Genomic DNA, 13302 nt, shown 5'->3' with positions numbered 1-13302 from the left:
TAAAGGCACGGTCCCCCTACTCGAATGCCTTAAAGGCAAGGTGTCAGTTTTCTTTGTTTTCTTGATACTCTGCTGCAGCCTACAGGCAAATGCCTGCAATTACAAGTTTGCTTTATGGCAATAAAGCATTGCTGTGAGACAATTGGTTTAGTGCTTCCTTTTTTTCTTATGGGTTAGGGGTACTACAATGCAAACCTATGTAATTTCAGCATTTTTGCCATGTTTGAAACATTTTAGGCTGCATGTATATGTTTTCACATATGCATATATATGTATATATATGTATTTCCTATATGCTACGGGATCCCGCACGTGGGCGGAGATTATTAATAGATTATGACTTTGAGGAGTATCCCCTGGATGAGAATTGGGAGTTACCACTGCTGTTTGAGTGCCGTCCAGCCTGAGCAGAACCACAGTATCATCAGCATAGGATGTGAGATGGAGGCCATGGGATTTAATTAGTTGGGCAAAATGTTTGAAGCCTGAACTTCAACTGATGCTTGTGTTATCACCATCATTGTTCGTGGATAACTTAATTGGCTCAGACACAGCATCACAGTCCTCCAAAGTATTAAAATGTGATGCATCAGCGAGGGACGGCCCACCATATTGCTACCGGGGGGGCGGCCCTCGCGGCGGTGGAGAGTGCGACCGGGAGGGCCGCAGCCCGCGACACACGATGACTAGAGACGGCAAGGGAGGCGGCCAGGCCAAGCAGGGCCCGATAGACAAGTTCACGGGTCACGGGGCGACCGCAGCAGTCCCGAGCACGTCGCAGCCAGGTGGCCCCAGCAATGCAGAGCTGATGGCTGCAATTACGCAGTCAAGAGACATGCTGGACGCCAAAATCGGGGCTGTGGGAGCGGATGTCACGCTGCTCCGCCAGGACCTGCGGAATGCCGTGGATCGTATCACGGAGGCTGAGACAAGGGTCTCTGGGGTGGAAGACGACGTGGGGACACTTAAGAAGCGAGTCAAGGCGTTGGAAGTGGTGCAGAAGGGCCTGGCGGAGCGAGTGGAAGATGCGGAGGAGAGGGCCCGACGGAACAATCAGCGCTTTGTGGGTTTTCCGTAGGGCTGTGAAGTGGGGGGGGACATGGAGCGGTTCTTGTCGGGATGGCTGGAGAGCTGGGTGCCCTCGGACGCCCTCTCCCGCTGTTTTGTGGTGGAGTGGGCGCACAGGGCCCTGGCGCAGAAACCGCCGCCGGGCTCTCGTCCTCGGCCTGTGATTGCCAAAATACTGAACTACCATGACCGTGACGTAATCCTGAAGCAGGCCAGGGCGAAGGAGCCCCTGTTGTTTGAGAACACACGCATTCTTATATTCACGGACTATACCCGCCTGGTGCAGCAACAACGACAGTCCTTCTTGGCGGCAAAGGCCCGGCTTCGTGCCCTGAAGCTGCCTTACGCTCTTCTGTACCCGGCCAGGTTGCGGGTGGTCTACAGGTACCGAACACATTTTTTTGATTCACCCGAGGAGGTCTTTAAATGGACGGATGAAAATGTACGCCTTCGACCACAGTCGCCCCCGGGTTGGGGGACCAACAACGAGGCGACTGATGCGGCTCAGGACAGTCAAAAGTCGAAAGGGAAGCACCCCAGGCGTTCTAGATCCCGGAGGCGCTCCAGATCCCATGGCTCGGTGTCTGGGACTGGCTCCGCAGGCGGGGGCGGGGGGCAGTTGAAGGGGTACTAACGGACAGTTCGGCATAGTGACTGGCCCTGCGGCCTCTGTATTTTTGGGGAGTTGGATCGGTGGGGGATACGGGACTTACGGAGTGCGGGTAGCATAGTATGGGCGGCGCACCGGTTGTTTTGGGCGGTTGGGGGGGATCCATTGGATGGGACGACCCGGGGTTCCCAGTTGGAGCCGAGTTCGACCGCGACAGGTGCTTCAATGTTTTTGAGGTATGGGGTTGGGGGGAGGGAGGGCCACGGGGTGTTGGAAGTTTTGATGGTTATTGTTGACCGCATGTTTCCCATTGTACGTCTGGAGCAAGAGGTATGGCACAAGATACTGCGCAGCTGGGTACCGTTAAGGTAGTAAGTTGGAATGTAAGGGGGGCCCTAGATACCTGCTAGGTACGAAGACTCCCTGCCTCCAGAGGTATGGGTATACCCAGGTCTTTCATGCGGGCTTCACACGGGGGTCTCGGGGTGTAGCTATCCTAGTGCATAAGCGTGTCCCGTACACACATGATAGGGTGTGGACAGATGCTCAGGGACGTTATGTCTTTGCTAAGAGGCAAATAGGGAGTGACTGGGTGGTGTTTGGAAGCGTGTATGCCCCGCCCCCGATGTCCTGGGCACTGGTGGAGAAGATCACCGCCGTCTGGACCGAATTCTCAGAAGTGGTATGTGTGGTTGGCGGAGATTGGAATGAGGTGATGGAGGGTTCCAGGGATCGGTGGAGGGAGGGGGGAGTGCCCAATAGTTTGACCCGTACCAAACTGAGAGCATTGGGGGAGGGCCTAGACTGGGTGGATGTCTGGCGGCACCTTCATGGCACGCAGCGTGCATATACATATGTTTCCGCAGTGCATGGATCGTTCTCGCGGCTGGACTACATTTTTCTCTCCAGGGGCCTGTCCGGCAGGGCCATGGGGGCCGAGATTCTCCCGCGGGGCCTTTCGGACCACTCTCCGGTGGCGGCGGTGTTGCGCCTGGGGCACTCGCGGCAGCCGTTTCGGTGGCGCATGTCGGTGTGGCACCTGCAGCAGGAGGAATATGGGTCGTGCATTCTGGAGGCGTTGGATCAGTACCTGTCCATTAACGTGGGCTCGGTCCCCGAGGCCACTTCGGTGTGGGAGGCGCTTCGCAGGGTGGACATCTCGTATTGTGCCATGGCGCGACGGCGCAAGGGGGAGAGGGCCGTACAGGCGGACGCCGAGATTGCTGCCCTGGAGAGCCGGAGCACCGGGGAGGGTGGCGGTTGGGCCCGTCGTCGGCTCCTGTTCGCGCAACTGAACTATGCCTCGATGTTAATGGAGGAAGCGCGCCAGGCATGGTTGGCAACTCGTAGTCGGGTTTATCAATGGGGGGATAAGTCGGGCCGGATGCTCCATAGGCTGTGTCAGGGCATGAATCATTCGCGGGTGCTCCCGGGGCTGGTGGATGCAGCTGGGGGACCCATCTCGGATCCTAGTGTGCTGGCGGAGAGTTTTGCGGGGTACTACGCAGACCTCTATGGTCCGCAGGAGGTCCTATCGGTAGAGATGATTGAGCGGTTCCTTGCGAACATTCCTCCTCGGGCCCTTTCGGATTCGGTACAAGAGGAGTTAGAACTCCCACTAACGGTTGAAGAGCTGGGAGAGGCGTTGGGTGGTCTCAACTCGGGGAAAGCGCCGGGCCCGAACGGATTCCCCGCTGAATTATTTCGGAAACATTTCTTGCAGCTCGGTCCACACTATAGTGCGGCCCTGGAGGAGGCTTGCGGGCGGGGGATACTCCCACGCAATTGGCGACACGCCGAAATAGTGGTGCTCCACAAGCCTGGTAGGCCCCCCGAATTCCACGCATCATATCGCCCAATATCCCTCCTTAATGTGGAGGCTAAGATCTTGGCGAAAGCCCTGGCGAATCGCTTGCTGCCCCATATTACGTCCTTGATCCATCCGGATCAGGCCGGATTCATGCCAAACAGAGCGGCGCGCCATAATATTCGGCGAGCGCACGTAGCGATTGCGACGGCGGACATGGATCGGGCCTTTGATTCCCTAAGTTGGCAGTACCTCTTTGCCCTGTTGAGACGCCTGAACCTAGGGCCAAGATTTCTCTCATATCTTCTGTTGCTATATACGGACTTATCGGCTTTGGTGCGGGTGGCGGGGGCGATTTCTGCCCAGTTTCCGGCGGGTCGGGGCACGTGTCAGGGCTGCCCCCTGTCCCCATATCTCTTCGCGCTGGTGATTGAGCCATTGGCGGCGTGGGTCCGGGTAAACACGCAGGTGGCCGGGTTTGAGTGGTCCGAGGGCCTGTCGGACCGCATAGCACTATATGCGGGCGACGTGCTCTTCTTTCTGACGGATATAGATCGGACGGGGCCGAGGCTGCTGCGGATCATGCAGATATTTGGGGAGACCTCGGGTCTCCACATGAATCCGCAGAAATCTGCACTGTGAGTCCTAGGGGGTGAGGCCCATCGGAGGGGCTGGCGCGCTTCGGTTCAACTGGCAGTTGGGGGGCTTAAATATTTGGGGGTATTCCTGTCTGACGTTCCGGCCATTGCATGGGAGAGAAATGTGGTCCCCGTATGGGACAGGGTGCGCGAAGACGTTAAGCTGTGGGCGCGTATGCCACTGACACTATATGGTCGTTCGGCCATCTTCAAGATGGTCGTGCTTCCCCGTCTGCTGTATCAGCTGCAGAACCATCCGTATGTTATTTCACCGGGCTGGTTCCGTAGAGTGAACACAACTCTGGGACAACTTCTTTGGGAGGGAGGCGGGGTGCGGGTGGCACTGCGAACCTGCTTCCTCTCGGTGTAAAGTGGCGGCCTGGCGGCGTCTGACATACTCTCCTACTATCAGGCTTCCCATCTCCTCGTCCTCAATGAGTGGTGGTATGGGGATAGGAGTGACCCTGCGCATGCGGTCGAGCGACGGTTGATGGATCCATATACCCTACACACGATCTTATATGCGGCTCCCTTGCGTTCGGCGTTGCCGTCGGTGACTCGAGTTGTCTTCCAAATCTGGAGACAGGCCCTGAGGCGGATGGGCTGGTGGAATAGGCTCTCGTTGGGAGACCCCACTGTGGCATAGCGGTCGCTTGCCCCAATTGGCTGCATTGTCCGGCTTAGTGGGCTGGGACCGCATCGGCATATCCACGCTTGGGGATGTGGTGCAGGGTGTAACATTAAAGTCCTTCCAGTTGCAATTGATTGTCAATGCTTCCATGACATATTTTATTGATGCCAAGTTAATCAGACTGTTGTATGTCATCCTTGATTTAGCTTTCTATAAAGAAATAAAAATTTGCTTATCAAAAAAAAAAAGTCCTTCCAGTGCCTGCGGGGAGAGTTCAGCATGCCCTCATCGCAGTTTCTCAAGTATCTACAGTTCCGGCACACAATCACTCCATATTTGGAGGGCATAGATGAAATAGTCCAGTTTAACCCGCTGGAAGCCAGGGTCTTTATCGGGGACCTCCGGGAGCTCAAGATTTCTCGAATATATCAAGCCTTGGTCATTCATGGGGCCCCAACCCTGCAGACTCTTAGAGACCGGTGGGTGGAGGACGTAGGCCCATTGGATGACACAGACTGGATGGAGGCGCTGGCGTCGCCTCGCGGGGCGGCGGTGGCGATGCGCCTCCGCCTGATCCAATTTAAATTTTTTCACAGGGTGTATTATACTAGGCAGCGACTTGGGCGGGCGGGCCTCATCGCCTCCCCGTAGTGTCTCCGCTGGGGACATGCGGAGGGGGATTTCCTCCATACGGTGTGGTCTTGTCAGGGACTCTCCCGCTTTTGGAGGGGGGTCCTTGGGTGCTTTGCGGAGGTGTTGGGGTGGGACATACCATCGGACCCTAGGTTGGTTCTTCTCCATGTGATGGACACCGTTGGGGGTCGCAAGGAACCTGCCTCATTAATATTCAAGAGGTAGGTCACTGGGAATGGCCAGCACTCGCAGGGATGGTGGCCTGATGAGGTCAGCAGGCCACCATGTCTGTGACTTTTTATTAAATAAAGCAGTTTCATTTTCTAATAAAGCCTGTTTCCATTAAAGGAAAACAGGATGCATTTAAAAAAGAAAAATTCTACTTTTCCGTTTAATTTTTTAAGGGCAGGCAGTGGTCCGTGGGACTACTGCCAGCTCTTGAAAAATATTTTCATTGCCCAACACAAAAGAGAAGGGGTCCCATGGAGACCCCTTTCCATTTGCGACAGGCTTACCACCTACTTGAAGTAGGTGGTAACTGTGATTGTTTTACGACCGCATTTGCGGTTGCAAAACAATCATACATACCAGTGCGACTCTGTATTAGGAAGTGACACCCTTGGCACGCCCCTTCCAAATAGCGAGTCACAAACTGCATTTTGCAAGTAGGTAATAGGTTACAAACTTGCAAAATAGGGTTTGTACAAGCCATAGACTTATTTAGCGGTCGCAAACCGGCCGATTCTCTGTTTGCGATCGCTAAAAACACTTGTATATCTGGCCCTAAGGTACATGCTGCATGTTTCAGTGGGTGAATAGGGTAAAGTTATGTCAAGATGTCTTCAATGATGGCGGAAGTGAGAAGGGTAACAATGCTAACATGGATGCATACTTATTAACACAACGGGATAGAGCAGAGGCATGGACCGCTCACCCTGGTCCGCTATGTTGGTGGACGGAATCCCTATCACAGATAAGAGCGCACGCTCACGTAGCGTGCTGCTTCTTTGTTATCTAGAGGGACTCTTCTTCCGAGGCCTCACTTCTATCGCTGAGTGGGCAGATAATCACCGATGGAGTTCTAGATGATTGGTTGTTCTTATTTAGTAAGAGATGAGAGTTGGTGTTACTCTACTTATTAGTGGTCTGGCCCACAATCTTTAAAGATGGGGTTTTTATGTGTCATAATTCTTTATTGAGAGTATAGATGGGTTTTGACAGGCATTACATATATTTTAAGATCTATTCTTCACTGTAAATTGAAATTTGAGACAAACACGGCACCCACTCTGCAGTGTCCCAGAAGGCACCTACTATTACGCATTTTGACCGACTTAGAAGTTCCCCGAATGAGAGGCGGGTCGATTAAATGCCGTTGAGACTTATTGCTTTACTTTAATGAACACAGTCACTGACGGATGCTTGGTTTTGTACACAGAAGTTACTCGTCACGGAGGACTACCTTCAAACGAGCACCTTTAGGATGTGTATGAGACCCATAAGATTATCAGGCGATTTCTGTTTGACTTCACGTTTGTCATTAACAATATAGGATGTCATGTTAGACTAAAAACAAGGCATATTTACACATGCAGATTGTATTTTATCTCAAATGCTGCATTTTATTTTAGTCTCCAAGACCTGTATTGAGTTTTTACTAATCACGTTGAATAAGTATGGGTCGAAACGTCGTCGATGTACATATCCAGCCTGTACTGGATCTTACATCTGGCGATCAGCAGAAGAGATAAGCCTGTACAGTCAGGACTTGCAAATTTGTTTGTTATATATGGGATATTTTTCAAATCTGTTCCGTTACAGCAAACTTGTGAAATCATTCGGTTTTTAACAATACTCATAGAATCACTTGATTTCATCAATTGCACTGCATGTGCATATTTTTCACATTATATTAGAAGCATCCTTTTGTTTGTTTTATGCAATCTTGATACAGTTGTATTGAATATACCAAAGGAACGTAAAATGTCTGAGACCCATGTGTGTTCAGAGTCATTTATTTGATATAATTGTATTGAATAAACTAAAGCAAAGTGACATGAGACCGGTATATGTTCTTATTCATTTATTTATGTAAAGAAATTTAGAGAGAGATAAACTTCCTCTAGTGGCAATGACAAAAGTGATTATATGAAATGTATGCTTTTCTACCCCAACTGAACCATTGTTCTTGTATACTGATCTATACCTAGGTTTTGAGGGACACAGGCTTACCCAATTGTGGATGAATGATTTATTTTTAACAAAAGCATGCTCTTACATCACTTAAGAAAGTTCAAGAGGGTATAATCAAGCAGTAAATGTCGTTCACCCATGTTGCAGGCACTCTACTAAGTTTTATAACACTAGACTAAGATAAAAAGAAATGCTGCATACAAACAAAAACCAACATTTTTTTACATATAATAAGTTAAATACCTTTTGGAAAAAAGTAGAAAACTCTTTTGCAGCATCTCCCTTGGCGGCTTTATTTCTTAAAGCCATTTCCTCAATTGTATCTTGAAGAAATTTAGCTACTCCGAGCTTAGCTCTTAGTTCTTTCTTTAATCTCTCCTCCTGAAAAGAAAATAATGAGTTGGTACATGTTAAGAGGACTACGACAAAACACACTATTGTTCTAAAAATCGTTTATGTGAGCGATTACTGCAATTAATGAATGGAAAAATATTTAGAGGTTTTTAATTCTGAGATCATTTAAATTTTGGAGTAACAATCCAGAATGGAGAAAGTAATGACAATGACATTGAAAGATAGTTAAAAATCATCAAGCCGGCAGGAGGAGCCTAGCGCGCAACCAAGATGGCCGCGTAGGTGCGAGGCTCCCGAGGACCTCCGCAACCTCCCACGACTATCCTGAATTTATCCTGTCTCGGATGAGGGGAATGTGTTGGTGAGCCTGAGCTGAGGTGGCACCCGTTTCCCGTTGTCAAATCGGACCTCGGACACCGGAGTGAGCACCGATTGAGGTCTGCGGCCTTCTCCTCGCCAGACCCCGGATTTGCGCTGAGGGGTGACCCAGTGACAAAGTGAACAACAGCGGCGGGCCGGGCCTGGCGAGTCGCGCACCCCGCGCTTTCGCACCCCCTTGCAATCACTGCAGGGTTGGGTCGCGGGGCTCTTTGTGTTGGTGTGGTCTCGCTGGGAGACTTGGCCTGCCCGCCGGCTGTGACCCACCCCGCCGATCGGGGGTGGCCCCCCCCGGAGCTTGTGGCCCTGATTGCCTGCCCTTCACGACGTGACTGGTGCGACCGGGAGACTAGTGGCCATGGCCACCAAACAAGATGGAGACCGGGCAAAGACCAAGCCGACCCGGCGTGGCACCACCCATCAGGCCAACAGTATGGACCGCTATACCCTCCAGAAGGGATCTCCCGGCGGACCGCACAAATCCCCTGAGGACCCTCCTGATGCCCCGGACCTGCCCACGGATCTGACTCTGCGGGATGTCATGGGCGCCATTGCCGAGATGAAGGCCTCGGTAGGCCAGCGGTTCGACACACTGGCACAGAAGATCGACTCGGTCCTCGTGGATGTTGGCCTGGTGAGGGCCGATCTTTCCAAGACCAACGACCGAGTTGATTCTTTGGCCCACACCGCATCGGGCCTTACTACTGATGTGGCGGCGCTACAAACAGAGGTGCGCCGGCTTAGTCAGGCGAGCGCGCTTATGGATCGGCGCCTGGAGGACTCCGAGAGTCGGGCCCGGAGAAACAACATTCGCATCATCGGAGTACCCGAGGGACGGGAGGAAGCGGCGGCGGACCTATTTGTGGAGGACCTGATCGCTACCCATCTCCAGCCACGGGGGCTGAGTAAATTCTTCGCGGTGAAGCGGGCCCACAGGGTTCCCGGGGGAAGGCCGAAGGTCGGAGCCCCTCCGCGGCCCCTCATTGCCCGGATTTTCAACTTTCGGGACAGAGACGCTATCCTGCAAGCCCCCAGACTGTTGGGGCCGGTTAAGCTTGACAACATGGTGGTGAACTTTGATCCGGATTTCACCCCAGCGGTCCAGAAGCAGAGACTGAGCTTCCAAGGCGTCAAGCGCCGTCTTCGGGACTTGAACCTTAAATACGCAATGCTCTTCCCAGCCAAGCTGCGAGTGGAGGTAGAGGGTCGCACGCACTTTTTTGATCGCCCCGAAGCAGCCGGAGACTGGCTGGACACTCTGTCTGGGGATCGTGATCTGGGGGGCGGGGGGGGGGGGGCGGCGGGGGGAGACGGCACACTGGATCGGGACTGAGGGGGTGATGTTGGGCTTCACTCTGGACAAAAATGTTGCCACTCTCGATTAAGCATCTGTCTGTATAATTTCCCCTCCTATGGAGGTTGTGTGGGGTCTCTTGGGGGTTCTCCCTCCTCCTCTAGGGGGCTTAGCTAGTTTTTATTATATATATGGGGCGACAGGCACACTGCACGTTGGGGGGGCTGTTCGGGCTCATGCAGGGGTGCAGGGAGGGGGGAGTTTTGTTGGGGTGGGTGGGTAGGGATGGGGGGGTGTTGTTCGTTTTCACCACAAGGCAAAGGTATCATTGTGCTAGCTCTATAGTGCTCTCGGGGGGACGAATGCTGGCTCTTGTCTATGATGGGGGGTAGGGAACTAACTCTTTTGTCCTGGAACGTGAATGGACTGGGGGACAGGATTAAACGTGGGGTGGTCCTGCAGTTCTTGAAGCGACTCTCGCCCGATGTAGTTTTTCTGCAGGAGACACACCTCATTGGCAACTCCTTCTGCGCCATGAATCGGCGTGGCTATCGCCTAGTGGCCCATTCGGGCTTTACGTCTGGCTCAAGGGGTGTGGGCATCATGGTTAAGAACTCGCTTCCGCTGGAGATTGATGAGGTGCTCCATGACGACAGGGGACGTTACGCGGTCTTGGTGGGAAGGATGGAGGGCAAAGTGGTGGTTTTTGTGTCAGTATACGTCCCACCGGGGCTGCAGTCGACTACCTTTGCGGACCTGGGGCGCCTCCTCCTTGGCCTTCCGGGGGGGATTCTGGTGGTGGGGGGGGATTTCAATGCGGTGGTTTCCGGGACTGTGGATCGTCACCCCCCTAGGGACCTCCCCCGGGCCCAAGCGTGGCTCTCTGGTCTATTGGACACTTTGGGATTGGTGGATTGCTGGCGTTTAAAACATCCCACGCAGTTACAGTATACCTTCCATTCGGTGGCCCATGGTAGTCTCTCACGACTAGATTATGTCCTGGTCCCGGCGGCCTATGTTGGGAGGGTGGGAGAGGTGCGCCATTTGGCACGGGGTATCTCAGACCATTCCCCGCTCCTGTTACACCTGGACCTTTTTCCGAGGGGTGAGGGTAGGGTGGTCCCGATCAATCCCTGGTACTTGCGCGACCCCACTATTCGCGCTGAATTGATTAAATCCCTCCAGCGCTACTTTGACGAGAATGTGGGGTCCGTGCCTTCGGCTGTCTCACTGTGGGAGGCATTCAAGACAGTACTACGAGGAGAGGCCCTGTCCCTCATTTCCCACACCCGGAGGCTCGAGCGGGAGGAGGTGACCCGGGTGGAAGCTGAGATAGCAGAGTTGGAGGGTAATCTAGAAAGCGGGGTGACGGATGCCGTATTGCATGTCCTCCAACTCAAGCAAGCGGCCTACAGGGCCCTCGTCACGGAGGCAGCCAGGGGCCTCAGTAAAGAGCAACAGGGGAGATTGTATGATGTGGGTGATAAGGCTGGTAAATTGATTGCGTGGCTGGACAAAAAGGAGAGAGCGAGTCGTGTAGTCCCGCTGATTGAGAAAACAGACAGTGTGTGTGTTACTGAGCCGGAAGAAATTGTCTCCTGCTTCGCGGACTATTTCCGTGGGGTGTATTCCCCGGTGTCTTCCTGCTCTGAAGAGGATTCCCGTACCCTGCTCAGGGATATCGCGCTGCCTTCCCTTTCGGAGGAAGACGGAGTGTCGTTGGACGCCGCTCCAACCTCCGACGAAATCGCCCTCGCCATACGTTCGGTCGCTTCCGGCAAGGCCATGGGTCCTAATGGTCTCCCCATCGAGTTGTACAAATTGAGACCGGATACGCTGGCACCACATCTCCGATCGATGTTCCTGGAGGCCCATTCGGTGGGCTCCCTCCCGCTGGACCAGCGTCTGGCTACAATCGTGGTTATCCACAAGGAGGGGAGACCTCGGGACCGGGTTACATCCTATCGGCCCATTTCGCTACTGAACGCGGAGCCTAAAATCCTCGCCAAGGTCCTGGCCAATCGGCTGGTCGGCGTGGTGGGCGAACTGGTTCACCAGGATCAGTCCGGCTTTATTCCCCATCGTAACACAGCTCTTAACTTGCGGCGTTTGCATGGGGTGCTTGCACGTGTTCAGTACATACGGGAGCCGGCCATTTTGGCATCCCTGGACGCCACCATGGCGTTTGATACGCTTGAATGGCCATACATCTGGGCGATGCTTGCGAAGTTTGGCTTTGGCGCAGGGTTCATCAGTTGGGTCAAATTGCTGTATTCGGGCCCATTGGCGCAGGTGGTGGTGAACGGTAGAGTATCGGCTCCGTTCGAGCTGGGCCGGGGCACGCGGCAGGGCTGCCCCTTATCGCCGCTCCTTTTTGCGCTTGCCTTGGAGCCCCTGGCGGAGTGGCTGCGGTGGGAGCCTTCCATCCGTGGTCTCCGTTGGACCCCCGAGCATGAGGACCGCGTATCCCTATACGCTGATGACATCCTCTTGTACCTAGCTTCCCCACGTAACTCACTTATAGTACTGGTTGATGTTTTGCATTCATTTGGTCGTAACTCCGGCCTTGTCATCAACTGGGCTAAATCGTGCGTGTATGTTCTCTCTGGGGAGGCGCCCATTCTCCCGCGGGGCTGTCCGATCCAGATCGCCCCGCAGGGATTTCGGTACCTGGGTGTCTTCATTACTCTGGACCCGGAGGCCCGGTATGATCGGAACTTGCTTCCCCCCCTCCAGCGCCTGAAGAAAGATGTCACGCGCTGGCGGCGCTTGCCGCTCTCGCCGCTCGGCCGGGCGGCATTGTTTAAGATGATGTCTCTGCCACGCTTCCTCTACGCTTTGCAGAATACTATGGACCCCGTCCCAGCGCGCTACTTCCGTGAGGTGGAGAGTTTGCAGCGCCGCCTGTTCTGGGACGGGAAGCCGCGTATCGCCCTGGCGAAGCGGACGCTCCCATGGTATGACGGCGGGATTGCCCTCCCGGATATCAAACGATACTATTGGGCCTCCCAGCTGGCTGCGATTAATCACGGCCTGTATGGGCCCGCTTTAAACCCGGCATTCGAAATGGATAAGATGCTACTCCCGGGTGGGGACTATAATCGAGCGCTCTACTCCAGCACGCCCGACGCTCGGCTGACCAGCCCCACGCGTGTCATGGTGCGAGTGTGGCACGCGGCTAATGTGGCGATGGGGTGGAAGGATCGTCTGACCCGGGCGTCACCACTATACGCGTCCGAGCAGTTGGGCTCCCTGTGGACCTCGAAGGGCTTCGAGAAGTGGGACATGATAGGCATTAGCAAGGTGGGGGATCTCTGGACGAGGGGAGGATTTAAAACGTTCGAGATGCTGCAGACGGAGTTCCACTTGCATGGCAGGGAGTACTTTCGGTATTTGCAGATCCGTCATGCACTGGGCTCCGTCTTCCCAGACGTTGCATCCATCCCGGAGTGTTCCCCCCTTGAGGATAGAGTGCTGGATGGACACGTTCCGGACAGCACGATCTCACTGATCTACAAAAAACTGATCAATGACCGCACGGGATTGCTGATTGCCCTTCGTGAGGCTTGGGTTGCCGATGGACTGGAGCTGGACGACGAGGACTGGACCCTTGCGGTGGCCTCCCCGAAAGAGGTGGCCATACCGGCCCGCCTTCGCTTCGTCCAGCTCAAGATACTCCACAGAGTCTACATGACG

The 13302-nt window shown here is 54.0% G+C and overlaps 1 protein-coding gene across 1 annotated transcript in view; it reads right to left on the bottom strand.

The window, feature by feature from the left end:
• LETM1 (leucine zipper and EF-hand containing transmembrane protein 1) overlaps positions 1–13302 on the bottom strand; it is a 567062-nt gene that overhangs the window by 300602 nt on the left and 253158 nt on the right. Inside the window, exon 5 of the mRNA XM_085642560.1 lies at positions 7824–7961. Within this exon, the coding sequence (XP_085498686.1) occupies positions 7824–7961 (138 nt within the window). The remainder of the gene's footprint in view (positions 1–7823; positions 7962–13302) is intronic.

The sequence above is a fragment of the Triturus cristatus genome, chromosome 2_2 (genome assembly GCF_964204655.1).
Source record: "Triturus cristatus chromosome 2_2, aTriCri1.1, whole genome shotgun sequence".
NCBI classification, from domain to species: domain Eukaryota; kingdom Metazoa; phylum Chordata; class Amphibia; order Caudata; family Salamandridae; genus Triturus; species Triturus cristatus.
Note: the sequence above shows the minus strand (reverse complement) of the source record. Positions and strands in the feature narration are given on the sequence as shown.